We start from the raw sequence: 15,121 nt of genomic DNA, 5'->3' as shown, positions 1-15,121 counted from the left end.
TTTCTCCCTCTCTACTGTTAGAGAAGTATTAAACAGTCTGTGTTCAAAGATGCTTTAAAACTCATTTCTGTCAATCAGGAGGCTTTTCTCACAGTGTGTCCTCTAGAAAGTTCACGATAGACTGCTGCGTGGGGAGGGGAAAAAGATGAGGAAAAGCCCTTTTTGCCAGTACAGTTAAGAGGCTGAATTTTGGGGAAGGAAAAAGCACAGTGAACCAACACTACGCTGTGATACGATACAGGTGTTTTATGAGTTTATTTTTGGGTTATGTCCATTATACGCAAAAAGTAAAACAAAGCTTCACATATCTTGTAATCTCTAATACTGACACTTGCCATGCTCCCAGGAATGATTGCTCATTGCTAGCTCTCCTGCTTGTTTATCACTAGAGGGTTGTGTCTAAACATGAGCTCGTGGTATCTAGAAGTGGCCCTTTGCTATTTGGAGCTCTGATTACTGTTGAGCAATGTCTGGGAAACTGTGGTGGATCACCAAGTACAATTAGGTTTGTACAGCTTTTTCACAAAGCTATTTCCAAGTCTAAATGCTGTATTCCTCTTTGTTTTTCTTAGACTTCAGCATATAATCTCTGGTTCAGTGAAACATTCTGGAAACCCATGGCTCCCTAGCTCTGATTTTCATTCCTCTTCAATTTGTCTTGTTGAGGGAATTCTTTTGGAAGACTTCCTAATTGCTGCTGCTTCATAACCTCTTGTACCAAAGCTAATCGCTGTTCGGCATGGGACTCTTCTAACATGTTTTATCCTGTAATTGCTTCTTATGACTGAAAAGCCTCCAGCCCACATGTCTCCACTCAGGACAAGTCTTGAGTAGTTCCCAGTCTGGTTGCAGGGACCATTGCTCAGCTTCCACAGAGCAGGTGCTTGCCAACATGGAAGTAGATAGTGGATTTATTACGGATGATGCCTGCGTGATTGCACGTGATTTTCCATACATAACATTATTGGTTTGGTGCACAAATAGAAAACTACAGGAATGATGCTCACAGGGTTTGAATTTAGCTGTTTGGGAGTTACTAACAAGACTTAATTGTTGCTCAGGATTGTAAATACATAGAGAGACACTTTACTACCCTTTGCATTTTTTCCGCGTGCATTTGCATTTATATGAGGTATAGAGTTGAGAATGTAACTAAAATTGGGTAGAGCCACATTAAAAGGAAAAATAAAAATTGTTGCCAGGATGCTGAGTAGGACTGATCAGGGAAGCACTGAAACACTTGCTTAAAAAAACCCAACACCACACACCCCCCCCAAAAAAAACCCGCACCCCCAACTAAAACCCAAATCCGCTTGGTTAGGCTGTTCTCTGAATTGGGTCTCAAAGTACGTTATATCTATGCAAGTGTCTAAAGTATCAGATACGAATCTTGGCAACAAAGAATGCATCAGCTTTGTCATTTCATTAGAGTATACCCTGGAGTTGCTGTACCATAATACTCAGTGTATCTGTAATCTAAAACTTTGTTAATGTTTTACAGGAGAACAGAAGGAAATACTGGGAAAAGAATCAATTGATTGCTATTGAATTATCTGATCTGGTAATCTACTGCAAGCCAACAAGCAAAACGAAGGACAATTTAGGTAATTTCCTTTAATATTACATCTGAATTTTACCCTTTCTACTAACTTTACAGATGTTAGTTGAAATCTTAGAACTGAAGATAAAATCTAGCCTTTCTCTACCGGAAAACAAAGTTCTGCCTCACGCATTCAGTTTGCAGTGGCACTTTGAAATTGTACACTAGGGAACTTGATGCTATTCAACTGTCATAAAAAACTGTCACAAATTTCTAACTAGTTAACTAGAGACATCCTCTCGTAGGTGTCTTTCATGGGGAAGCTCACTAGTTATGTGTCAATTGACTTTTTTGAGATGAAAAACTCTGGCTAACACTTGTCATTTGTTTTTAAAAACCTGCAAAATGGATTTGTTGTGCATTATATAATTTTACTGTAAGAACCTGTTTGCCATTTATGTAAGCTATTGGAATGGTATATGGTTTTATAATATAAATGAGAACTGGGGTCTGTGTAAGTGCAGGTGTGGAATCTGACGCTGAAATGCATACTTCTTATTCCAATTTTTTGTCATTGCTGCTGGAGAAGCCAGCAAATGTGCCCTTTTTCTAGAAGTTTCTTTGCAAATGTTTTTAATAAGCTGTCAGTGTGGTTAAGACATTATAATTATAGTCATTGTTTGAGGCATTGGCTAACCCTGGCTCACCCTTCCTTCTCCCCATTTAAACCCAGGAAAAAATGTCTCATTTAAATATGTGTTACAGTGGTCAGAAGTACATTATTAGCAATGATGAGATGAGAACATGACTATAGACTCTTATTTGCCCTGTTGCGAAGCATGTGGCAAGCAGGCGATTTTAACTTTCAGACTTGATGCTCAACCAATTTGCCGTGTCTGCATGAAAACTGTGCCAATTATTGCATTAAAGGACAAAGCAAAACAAAGTAAAACAAAGTGTTAGTAGAAATGCAGTATAAATGTCGTCGTCTTTCTCCCTTTAGTAACCACTCTTTTTCCTCCCTACCTGTGTAGAAAATCCTGATTTCAAAGAAATCCGTTCTTTTGTGGAAACCAAGGCAGAGAGCATTGTTAAGCAAAAGCCAGTTGAATTGTTGAAGTACAACCAGAAGGGACTGACACGTGTCTATCCTAAAGGACAGCGGGTCGACTCATCCAACTATGACCCATTCCGCCTCTGGCTTTGTGGCTCCCAGATGGTGGCTCTTAACTTCCAAACTCCAGGTAATATTATCTTGAAAAAATTCCACCTTCCATTTCACCATAAATGAGCCCCTTTCTGGCCCCTTTGCCACTGTAGTCACCGTGGCCATCCTATTTATTTGTACTCCCAGCAAAAAGGGATGTGCAAGAACTGAAGTTTGGTTTTGAATGTGTGGATCGCCTGATAGAGCTGGTCTCCAAAAGTCAGTCTCCAAAAGCCATCTGTGAGCCTAACTAGCCCCAAACTCTAAAAGGTTTATTTCACCTTGATCTCTTTGTACTGAACAAGCAGAGATATTTACAGTAAGTTTCAGGTGGATGAACAGTTGTTCAGCCACAGGGAAGGCTGTGCTCCACTTTTGGGTCAGGGCCAGCTAGCTTATGACACACTGACAGGAAACTGCTTGTGAATGGAGATGGGTTTATCGGGATTAAAATTGGTGAGAAATGTCCTGTCAGGTTCAGTTACTGAAAGGAACTGAGTCTTCCAACTTTCCTTTCCAGCTCTTTCTGATAAAGTGGTGACCAGAAAGAATTACAGAGTGGAGCCATTAGTCTGGTACTTCCTTAGCTTTATTCAAATGGGGATCTTCTGTTATGACTGTTTAACTCTCTCCCTAGATAAATACATGCAATTGAACCATGCCTTGTTTTCACTTAATGGACGCACTGGCTATGTTCTGCAGCCAGAAAGCATGCGAAATGAAGAATATGACCCAATGCCAAATGACTCGAAGAGGAAATTGCAGATGATTATGACAGTGAGGGTAAATCTCTTTTGTAAATTATGTTTTTTACAAGTCATAAATATCTATAAAACTAAAAATAAAGCTATTAAGTCTCAGAGCAAGATCTGACAGATTGTCAAAATACTGTTTTTAAATGTCAATGTGTTTGAGAATAAAACTAATTCCACTGGTTCCTGAAGAGAAATATATATCTTTATCATGCTAACAAAGCACATGCTATAGGACTAAAAACACAATCCTGGGATAATTTTATGTAATTGCTAATAAAAATTCCAAATGTACTAACTTGCATTTCCAATTTGATGACTTCTCAATAGAAGGGTCCTATTGGAGATTGGTTAGCAGCAGACTAACTAGTTCAGAGATTTCCAGTGTGGAAGAAAGATATTTATAAAGAAATATAGAAATTAAGCAGAAAAAATAATAAGCTAATCCCCCCCTTCATCATAGTTAGTACACTGTGACTTAATCAGAATGTCATTCTCATTTTTCATGGAGAGATAGGTTTATCATTTGAAATCATTTGAAAATTACTCCATGTTGTCTTCTGTGCCAAACAGAAATTGAACTTGTTTCTGTTCTCAGTTGCTATACAGTAAGAGATGTCCTTTAAAAATATGTTTTCTGAGAAAGAAACAAACACATTAACTGCTTTTCACTACAGTTTAGAGAAGAGGTAAACAGGGCCTGTAAATGTCAAGCAGTAACGTCTTAAAATAGATACGTAATAAAGACTGAGGAAAAGTAACAAAACTTATGTTACAGACCTGGTCTGGAACAGCATACTGTGTGTAATGAATGTCAGCTACAGTATCTTACAATGAAAATCATTGGTTTACCCAAACAATGGAAGATATTGTTGTTGGTGGCCCAGACAGTATGTTTAATACATGCAAACATATTCAAGAGAGGGAGTGTGTAGTCTTGCATGTCCTTCTGGATTTTTTTCCCCCCCTCTAGTTCTGCAGGCTACCTTCTGCACTGAAATAATGGTGCCAAGTTTCCTTTGGAGGTGGTTATCATTTACAGTTGCTTTTGCAGGTTTTAGGTGCTCGTCATCTCCCTAAACCTGGTAGAAGCATCGCTTGTCCCTTTGTAGAGGTAGAAATTTGTGGTGCTGAATATGATAACAACAAATTCAAGACAACAGTTGTGAGTAAGTATCTGTGGTTTTCTGTGTTGTAGGGATATGGTTATACTTCCAGTGTGCTTAAATAAAGCAAGTAGAGGATGACCGTGCAGTTACGTTGTCTGTAATTGGCCAGCAACCTATATAGGGAGGAATAAGTTAACTGTTGCTCTGGATTGATGAGTCATACAATGGTATTCTCTTGCTTGCCTCAGGGCCAGTTAATTTGAGAAACTTCAATGTATATCAAATTTAGGAAAAAAAGTAATGTTGCAGTTTAGAAAAAAGGAGAAAAAAAAGTTGTAATTCTGTTGGTTTTGCCTATGCATAAGTTTGTGTATTTGCATATTTAAAAAAAATGCTGTCTTGAAAGTGCTTTCAGCAGTGCTAGTCAGTTCCCAAAAGTCTGTCTCAAATGGGGAGTTACTACTGTGAGAGAGATCCAGACTGTGTTTATTTAAACTCGGGTTCTACGACTGGCATCCTCTTGGAGACAGCTTGGGTATATAGGGCTATGAAGTACTGTAACTTGCAATGCAATAGCAGTTTGATCACAGCTCACTCCTGGTGAGTTCTGGATAAGAGATATGCGTTTGTGTGTACACGAGCTTTGTTTAATCACACTGAAATGGGGCAGTATCTCAGCCACTTAATATTTCACCATTTAAAATTTCTGGATGCAGTAGTGTTCCTCTAGTAGACAAGAGGCTTTGGTTCTAATTATCCAAACCATTGATACCAGTGGAAAATAAACATGGATTCCGGAGCAGAATGTGCATTGTGGCTCTTCAGTACTTCAGAGAAGATGATTATGATTTTAACTTTATGTGGGAAGTGGCCAAGACTTCAGAGAGCAAGCTTTGTGGTTTTGTCACACGTACCAAATTACTCGGTGTTCTATAAATATCTGTAAGAATTGGGCCCTTGGTCTTCTCAGTGCTTTTCATGCTTTTAATCTGATACAGAGCATGAGGCTCATGAATATGAGCAATGAATTAGTTTTTTTAACAAATACATGTCCAAGGAGGTTTGATATGTTTAAATACAAATAATAGCTTTTCTTTATGGATTTGCATCTCTGCCAGGTTTCCTCCTATGTCCCTCCCCAAATAAACAAATACGACCCTTCTTAAGCAAGGTTACAATAGGAGACAGATGGTAAATAGGATTTTTGGGCTTTTGTATCCCCAGAAAACGTCCTGGGATACATACCCATATGTGAATGAAGTGAAATTATTGCTTCATACTGCAAATGTTTCCTTTTCATTACAGATGACAATGGCCTTAATCCAGTTTGGGCACCCTGTCCAGAGCAAGTGAAATTTGAAATTTATGATCCAAATCTAGCGTTTCTGCGCTTTGTTGTTTACGAGGAGGATATGTTCAGTGATCCCAATTTCTTAGCACATGCCACTTTTCCCATCAAAGGAATTAAATCAGGTAAGATCAGTGTCTATAATAAGGTGCTAAGTCAGAAAGATGCTGTTCAGAATTGTTGTATTGTGACTTTGCTCTCAGTAGCAGCTACAGCATGCCAAAGGACAAGTGCTCTTTTGATCTGAGTTCCTTCAATCCATTGTTTATTATGATACTGGATGTGTAGCCTATAAGTATTTAAAATAATCCTCTCACCTTCTTGAAATTCCTTTTAAAAAATTGACACAGGAAAGCATTACGTAGAATGATTTGCACTCTCTTTACCACATACTCCATTTCAGCAGCAGGGTTAAGTGCTCTGAGTAAAATCTGGGAAGATTCTTTTTCTGTTTTGGTGTCAGTGCATTTGTTTTGTTCATTATCTTAGATATGCACGTATGCAGAGTAAATTTTCTGCTTTCCTCTGCTTTTGGCTTTAGTTTTCAAGAGCATGTGAAATCGCCTGTTTCTCAATTTTGCCATTCTCGCCTTTTGCATCCCTGTAATTGTCACAGCAAAGCCTGCTCTCAGCTGTGGAGCATTTGAACAATGAAGGATCTGTTAGCCTTCAGGACTGTATGCACCATTTTTGTGACTGCAGATAACCCTTTGCCTTGACTTTAATTGTCCTTTGCATATGTTTCCCCACACACACCAGGTTTTAGATCAGTTCCTCTCAAGAACGGCTATAGTGAAGATATAGAGCTGGCCTCACTTCTGGTTCACTGTGAAATGCAACAAGTTCTGGTGAGAACTGCTGGGGGTTTTGTGCGCTTAAGAGTGTATGTTATCATTTTTTTGTGGAAAACAGGAAATGAGGGTTTAGTTTTCTGTTCTGTGTCTGATGTGTTACTGTCAGGCATTTCTTCTGTAGGTACTGGGGAAGACCAATTATACAAATTGAGTTACTCTCCCTCTAGATAGACACATTACACAGTTGTTAAATAATGCACTAACAAAGCCTTATTACCTCCACTAGTTTTTGCTGTAACAGCATGGTCATTGTCTTCCCCTGTTAACTGACTGATGCCATGCAAAACTAGCTAAATTCAGCTTTGACTTTGTAGAATAATCTTTTTTTAAAGGTCCTACATAAAAAGAAATCACTTTAGGAAAAGAAGATAGTAATTTCTCCCGGTATTTCAGTAAAATAAACAACCCGTCAGGTGGAAGACATATTCTAGTTCCTACAGAAGTGCTAATCTGCTTCTTTTAAGCCTCTCTAAAACACATAATTGAAGTACGAATAATTTTAAACATACAGGGGGAAAAATAATGATGCATCCTGGCTTCATGAAAGCCAGACATGAAAGTCGCTGATCTATGAACAGCATTTTTTGGTGTTCCAAAGGTGCTACTGTGTATGTTGATTTAAAGCAGGATTATTCTCAGACTCTATCTCAATGATATTTTATGTAATTTAAATACACTGGTGTAGATGCCATGTGATGAAAGTTTAAAGATGCTTCTGGGAAGTGGGTATTTCAGGGTGCTTTCCAATACCCTTCGGATTCAGAGGAAAAAAAAAAAATTCCAATTTCTTATTTGTAGTCTTTTACAACCATTCAGGCTTACGCTGCAGTTCACACCGGTGTACATTATTTTTCCTGATTAAAACACCAACTTCTGCTAACTGTAAGCCATTATGTCTCTGGAGGGATTTGTGCCTGCAGTTGCGTACACTGAAATGGAAATTACTGAATTCAGTCACATTCTTCCTCACAGGAGAGTGGCAGCCTTTTTCAAACATCCTTTGTCAAGATTTTTACAAAGCCACCTTATAACACATGATGTAAAATGTGTGTAATGTCTGTGTTTGGCAGCCGTGGTGGGTTCCTTCTGTTGGCTAGCAAAGAGTCATGAGTGCAGGAGAGGGCTAGAAGCTGAGACCGAGAGTGTGTGTGTCTCTGCGTGTGTGTAAACAAGAGAGACCTATGTCCTTTGAAGTTAATGTTTAAAATGTTCATATTTCATGGACACAAGTCTGATAGAGGAGGACTGATAAACTGCTATTTTTTGGCTTGCTGCCTTTGAGCAAACTGGCAGCAACTCACCATTGCCTAAGATGTTGAGCATGGACATCGCTTGTAGATATATTGCGAATTCCTCCTGCCGTGGTTTCTCTTCAGAAATTCAGATCATTATTTGCCTGGGGCAGGAGTAGCTCTTAAAGTGTTGTACGTAGCAGCAGTATGTCTCCCAATCTGTTAGCACCGAGTCCTTTGACAGTAGCACATCTCGCACTCTTGAAGCCCCTTCTGCTTGTTAAGCTAAATGAAGATGCAGCACAGCTCTGTGTTGTTTACAATGTCTGATGTCTCTGGGTGGTAATGCAGTGGCAGGAGAACTTTGAAAAAAGTTCCCTTTTGTTTGGCAGTCTGCAACAAACCAAGACTTGCCATAGTTAATCAACTTCTAGAACTTTTGCCAGATCGTTCAAGAAGCATCAGAAAAGATCAAGGCTGTCTCCATCTGTTCTTTTACCCTTTTTTTAAAATGATGACCCTCCATAAAATGATATAATTTAATAACAGGCCTGTTTATATACGAGCCAATCTGCATGCTTTTGGAGATGAAATACAAAATTATAAAGGAGAATTACAGATGGCTGTAGAATTTCTTAGGAATAGAGAAGCAAGAATATTGTAGACGTAAGCATGCACATTTGTGAATTATTATGTGGGGCCTTATGCAGTTTCTGTTGAAGTTAGCCAGTTTTCTTGATATTGTAGAACTTGTACAATACTGAGGTTGTTGTTACATTTAGAAGCATGTCTTGCTTGCTTGAAAATTGATGTACTTGCTTCAGAAAGCGTGTGTATCTCTTCAGCATTTTCTGATTACAATCAGCCTCAATGCTGTATGTGTTTTTAACATAAAGACTGAAGTGGACATTCTTAAATGGGGTTTTAAAGTCTAGCTTTGTGGATACATTTATTTACAAGAACAAATAGTAGTACATATGCATCTTGATGATTACACCTGCAAATTGGTAATTGGCAATCTGCTTTTCCCTTTGCCATTTGGGAATGCAAAGTTTCCTTCCCATTTAAAAAAAAAAGACAAAAAAAGACTTTTAAAATCTTAATTAGTAACATAGCAGTTAGGCTGTATCTGGGAGCTGTAGGAATGTGTTTCAGGAGGAAAAAGAAGGTTTAGGAAAGGATCTTGTTGCTCTGAAACCCCTGGGACATGTTACTGATCTGAACTGAGTGCAGAAAGAGGCATTCTTTTAATATGCTGCCCCTGAAAATGTTTAGATTTATTATATTTATTGATTGCATGTCATTTCTTGTAGGATGAGTATCTTGTTTTGCTGCTGATGTGAAAATTAAGACTTCAGTCCTACCAGTAGTATTCCCCACTGGTAACTCTATAAAGGAGATGGCTTTTGCATCCAAAGTTTTGAAGTGTTAAAATAATTTGAAGTCATAAAGGGAATGATGATTATTTTATGCTTGTGGAGTATTTTGAGAATTTCTACTGTAGACTGCATACAACAACAGAAACTAAGACTTCTGCAAATTATTCTTCAAATACTTAGTTCCTCTGCAAGAATGGAATTGCCATAGCTCCACAGAAACACAGGATCTGTCCTTTCTTGATCATCTGAGTACTTGCTGCTATTAGGGGTCCTATTTACTAGTCAGTATTTCCACCTTTAGTCTAGATTCCAATAGGAAAGCACGAGGATTGGTAGTATGTAGCATAATACACAAATATGATGGCACAGTCAAAAATCAAACATTTTTAAAAAATATTATTAAAACTGTTATAATCTGATATCCCCCTATGATACGCCATTTGCTGTCCTTTCCTCAACAGACTGACATGCTTTATTAGGGAAAAATTTTCCAATAGAAGTTTTTAAATATCCGCATTTCATGACTTGTGCTGGAAGGGTTAGAGGGTATGGCTGTTCATAACTGTGGGCCTGAGGGGTTTTTTAGCGCTTCCTTTGTTTGTTTGCTTCCGTAAACATTCTAGAAACATCGTCTAAAAATAATTTTATATAAAGCTAATGGAATGTGTTTAGGAAAACAAAATAATTTCCCAAACTATGTTGATTCTGTGTCATTTTGGGTTACAAGTTACATTGATTTCCAATATTCTTTTGAAGGAAAGTGAAGAAGAGCTTTATTCTTCATGTCGGCAACTTCGGAAGCGCCAGGAGGAGCTTAATAACCAGCTGTTCCTTTATGATACCCATATGAATTTAAGGAATCCTAACAGAGATGCTATATTAAAAGAATTCAGTGTGAATGAGCACAAACTACAGATATATCAAGACACATGCAACCGCAGGTGAGTTGATAATCATTCTCCTTTCCAAGGCAGCTCTTTCTAGACATGATTGATGGTAAGGAAATCTCAGATTTATCAAAACGAGCATCTAAAGAGTGGTGAGGGTAGAATGAGCACGTCTGAAGCAAGGAAGGGCTGCAGTGAAGCAAGGCTGGGCTGCAAGCCGCTAGAGGCCAGCAGATGCTGTGAAATGTCTGCTCAGTGGAATCTCAGTTTCAGTGATTACAGTGAAACATCTACTCCTCTGAGTTTATATTTCTCTCTTCTCCTGCTTCCCAGGAAGAAAGCCAGGAGGTATATACAGCCAAATAAATAAACTGCCACAATCCTTCTACGCTATCAAAGTTATGTCCCTGGAAATGTCGTTAGCATATTAAATATGTGGGAACAGAAGACGCTTCCAGATACACAAACTACAAAAGATAGTATTGAGTTGTAACAGCATAGAATTGTCAGTGAAGCGTCAGTATGTTATCCACGGCTTAGGGGAAGGATCTTTCTCCTTTGCCACCACCTTTGGGCTGGGTGTGAAGGAGACAGACAGAGGCTTCGTGTACCAGGAGGAAGTCTTGAGTAGATCTCCGGATGGGATGGGAGGAAGATTTTTCTTTAAATATTTTTACCCTTTCTTATGTGCTGAACAGCTGCATGAATCACTGGTTTACTCCCATTTATTGAGGAAAAAAATTGCAATGCCTGTTGTCAATACATTACTTACTGTTCGTATCTACGTAAATTGAACTTGGTGGGCTGTTTTCCTCTGAGGAATTCCTAGTAGATTTGACTTTTTCCTTTTCTTTTCCCTTAAGATTAAAGGAGAAGAAAGTCAGTAACAGCAAATTCTACTCTTAAAGCAATCATTCTTTGATGCGTGCTTTATGGTGCAATTCAGGAAGAGATATTAATTTATCCTGGTCATCCTACTCAATGACGGTCTCATCAGACTGAATGACTGGACCAAGAGGAGGAGGAGGAAGGATGGATTTCCTTAACAATTTCTTTTTATAAGAAAAACTGTTCTAATTCCTAATAATTTATATTCTGTACAAAGTATACCCTCTGTGCAGGCCAGACCTTCTGTGTATTCAGGATTTGTACAATTTGAGGGCATTTAGTTGGATAGACCTCACTTCTCATTATCAATACCTGAAGTACAACTATAAATCATCTACTGTATTTGTGTACACAGGCTATAGATAAGACATTAACAACAATTTGCATGCATGGAATCACACCACTTTAACTGGTAGTGAGTTTTTAATTTACTAAATGCTGGAAAAGCACTTCTACACCAGCATTGTTACATCATGTATGTTACAGTGCCCAAGGCAGCAGATTGTACTTCTGATACTGTATAAAATATTTGGGGCAGCTGATAGCTGATACCATATTGTCTCTTGTTAAAAGTTTTCTGTTACATTTTTGAGAACTAGATAGTATGTTAATTTTGTTGAAACTAAATATCCTCTGTGACTGTAGTTGTGTTTTTCCTGTTGAACTCTGTAAAGGTTTAAGAAAGGAACGATGTGGGAACCTGTATTCATAGCCCCTGTGAATGTATGTTCACAACCTCAAGGCACTGGAAGGAAAAGTTTTAAGATATGCAGGAGGAAATACCTGTCTGTTTGCAAAAAGGAAAGGTATTTCAAATTCTGAAAAGCATTTACTTTGGTATAGTATCATTTTGCAAATCCTTTCAGCTGCTCGTGTGCTTAGAAATGAATTTTTTAATGAACTGTCCATTTTTAATTTTGCAATCCTACTTAGATGATAGCATCAAATGATAGTGTTCTGTAAATGTAGACCGTTTTCCCAAAATGTATCTAATCCAAGAATGGTATTATGCACAAATATAGAGGTACATCGTTCTTACAGCTTTCATCAAATGAAGAACATGGAGCTACAGATGAGAAAACTTGTTAGGTTAGCAAGTGTGTTTTCCTGCCAGAGCAGAACTGAAGTCCTTTGATGGCATATTTAACACCAGTTGTCATAATTTGTGTATGTGTTGGTTCTTTCTGCTAGCACTATGTTATTACTATCAAATTCCTAGTAGCTTTATCTCTATGTGGGTAGAGTTTTGCTAGCTGTATGCTTGACTTTAACTTTCAAATGTGTGCAGAGGAGTTAAGTTTTTCTGTCTAAGTGACTGCCTGAGGCATAAAATGCTGCATACATAATGCTGTATTTCTGATCACGGAAAACTTGCATGGGTTTGGGATTCATGGCCTGATGAAGCTGCCTCAGCTATTTCCAGTTTCTCTTGCTCCCCATGCTATGACTTCTGTTGTTTCAAGAGGCACTTAATTGATGCCATTGTGCATTCACAGATGATGGTTTGAAGAACCCCCTTGAGTTTTTAGTTATTCTGCAAAGGCAGTCTTGTCTCAAAGATGAAAGTGCTATACTAGTGTGTCCCACGATGGGGTGGCTTCTGTAAATTTATTATAAAGAAATTAATTACTAATTACCCAACTGAAAAAGAGAGCAAAGTTAAAGGCAATTCTCTGCTTTTCTTCCTCCTGCCTGAGATCTCTTCATTGACCTGTTCAAGGATTAGATGGGTGCGGACCCCCCTCAAACAAAGAAAAAAACCACATCAACTGTGGATTTAGGAGGTAGAGCTATAACCTAGACTGCTGCATAAAGCTGGGCTTATCTGCAGTATCCAGTTGTAGTGGGATGATTCAGTTGCTGTTCCTTGAGGGGGGACCTTTGGTGCGCATGCATTTTGTAGCATGTTCCTGGATGTCATTAGTTTGTCATATGATCAGTCCCTGTGCTATATATTTCATCCAACAGCCTCCATGGTTCCCATTTAATGTGAGAACACTGCATTGTCAGTGTTGATCAGAGAAGGTGGCCCAAAGCCATGTCTGGAGGGTCCTGAGGTTGTTGCTACAGGGGCCAGGATTTATAGGCAGCTGAGTACCAGATAGGCTTGGACTGATCACAAAAAAGAGGAGACTACAAGATGAGGGCTTAGGGAGATCAAACCCTGGAGTGCAAGGCTGTTGCTGTGGTGAGTTTTTTTGTTTCATTTTGTGGGGATTTCTTTTTTTTTTTTTAAGCTCAGTTCCAGAGCAGACATAACCAAATTGTGCATTTGTCCTGGCTTCTGTCATTGGTATGTGTATTCCTGACACAGGACAGCCATTGTGTGATGGACACGGGAGTTCCTTGTGCTGCTGCTGTGCAAATACTTAAGAATTAGCACATTTTACAGTCCTTTGAAAAGTCCTGTGCACATTCTTCACACATACGTGATGTCAAAAGTTATAAGAGGCTCTCCCTCAGTATTTATGAAAACGCATTTCATTTTACAGTAAGACTTTTCCCCAGAGTGTAATGTTACACTGTATTCAGAAGGAAAATACTGCATTGGCTATTTTGTTGACTTGCAAGTGATGGCAAAAGGCTACGTGCTAACTCTTCTCTTGTTTCTTGCATTCTGTGTTTTGACTCCAAAATGTCACCTCTCAATTCTTAGTCAGGACAGACTCTGTAGCAACTTTTTCACAGTTGCAATTGTTTTAATATGAAAGTAGGTTTGAATGTGTGTGCTAATTTTATAATCTAGGAGGAAAAACATTTGTAATTCTTTTGAAGTTAACAATATCTGTTAAATTGTTATATTCTTACAGAAACTGTTTTAAATCCTTAAAATAACTTATTTTTAATAAATAATTTTTGATATCTCATCAATGATGTGAATGATGCCAGATGCTTCTTTGTTTAAACATTGCTTATTGGATTTCATGAATTTTGCTGGTCATTTGAGGCAGTATGAGCGAGTTCTTATTGAAAAGTGGTCTGCTGGTGTGTTATGGTGTGTTCCACTAGAGGTTGGAGTAAGGGCATTTCTGTGTTTTTAAGATGAACTGACTTATTGATTGTTTCCATAGACCTGGTTATTATTGCACTTCATCTGGCTGCAAACAAACAGGGCAGAAGGAAAAGGTCAAAGATCATGTTTAACTTGCGACTCCTAACCGACCTTTTCCAGTCATAGGTAGATAGAAACTTCAACCCTAGTGAGCATCAGATTTGGATCAACTCGAACAATAAAGTCTGAACAAGGCAAAGATGAGTTTGTAGTAATGTGGAAGCACAGTAATATGGATGTTTACCATAAAATTGGATCAGCATTATTTCTGCCGGTAAGTTCGCCTTAATTGTGTGGGCAGAAGTGCTGCCGGGTGAACGTGCATTGTCTTTATGTTGTGATTTTTTTTCATTGTTGGGAGTCTTGGGAGCAAATTTTTTCTCAGTCTTTTGATAAAAGTTATATACATATTGAGCAGGAATCAATATGAGGTACCTGCAGCCTAGGTCTTCTATAGGAGGTCATCAAATGAACCAAAAGGTCTTTATCACTTTTCAATTTGTGAATATTGGTATGCATGAGTTCTGAAGTCCAAAATATTGCTTCATTCAGCTGTTTTGTTGCCTATGTTCTCACTTTTTTCCATCCGAACGTATCTATAAGTTTCGCTGTTGCAAACATTTTTTCAGTTTTGCAGTTCTCAAACTAACCTTCTAGATGGTGAGATGGCATTAGCTGCGTACCAAAGATTATCTTTGAGTTCTCCAAACTAGTTGTAAAACTCGGCATGCAGCATGGAAGCTGAAGTTCAGTTGTTGACTTCTGCTATAGTCTTGTGTCAGCATTTCCAAGTGCAGTCCAACTTGTTGACTTTGTTCCAGACTGAAATTCCATTTATATCATTAGAAATAGAGGTTAAATATAATGAAAATA

At 38.3% G+C, this 15,121-nt stretch overlaps 1 protein-coding gene across 3 annotated transcripts in view; it reads left to right on the top strand.

The window, feature by feature from the left end:
- Positions 1-14,057, top strand: part of PLCG2 (phospholipase C gamma 2) — a 78,278-nt gene extending 64,221 nt beyond the window's left edge. For all 3 annotated transcript variants that reach the window (XM_054840716.1, XM_054840717.1, XM_054840715.1), the window contains 8 exons: positions 1,502-1,604; positions 2,575-2,784; positions 3,385-3,530; positions 4,554-4,668; positions 5,914-6,081; positions 6,716-6,804; positions 10,178-10,362; positions 11,172-14,057. In XM_054840716.1, coding sequence (XP_054696691.1) covers positions 1,502-1,604; positions 2,575-2,784; positions 3,385-3,530; positions 4,554-4,668; positions 5,914-6,081; positions 6,716-6,804; positions 10,178-10,362; positions 11,172-11,214 — 1,059 coding nt within the window. In that variant the 3' untranslated portion in view covers positions 11,215-14,057. The remainder of the gene's footprint in view (positions 1-1,501; positions 1,605-2,574; positions 2,785-3,384; positions 3,531-4,553; positions 4,669-5,913; positions 6,082-6,715; positions 6,805-10,177; positions 10,363-11,171) is intronic.
- The last annotated feature ends 1,064 nt before the right edge of the window (positions 14,058-15,121 follow it).

The sequence above is a fragment of the Grus americana genome, chromosome 13, assembly GCF_028858705.1.
Source record: "Grus americana isolate bGruAme1 chromosome 13, bGruAme1.mat, whole genome shotgun sequence".
NCBI lineage: Eukaryota > Metazoa > Chordata > Aves > Gruiformes > Gruidae > Grus > Grus americana.
This window is presented reverse-complemented; position numbering and strand designations above follow the sequence as displayed.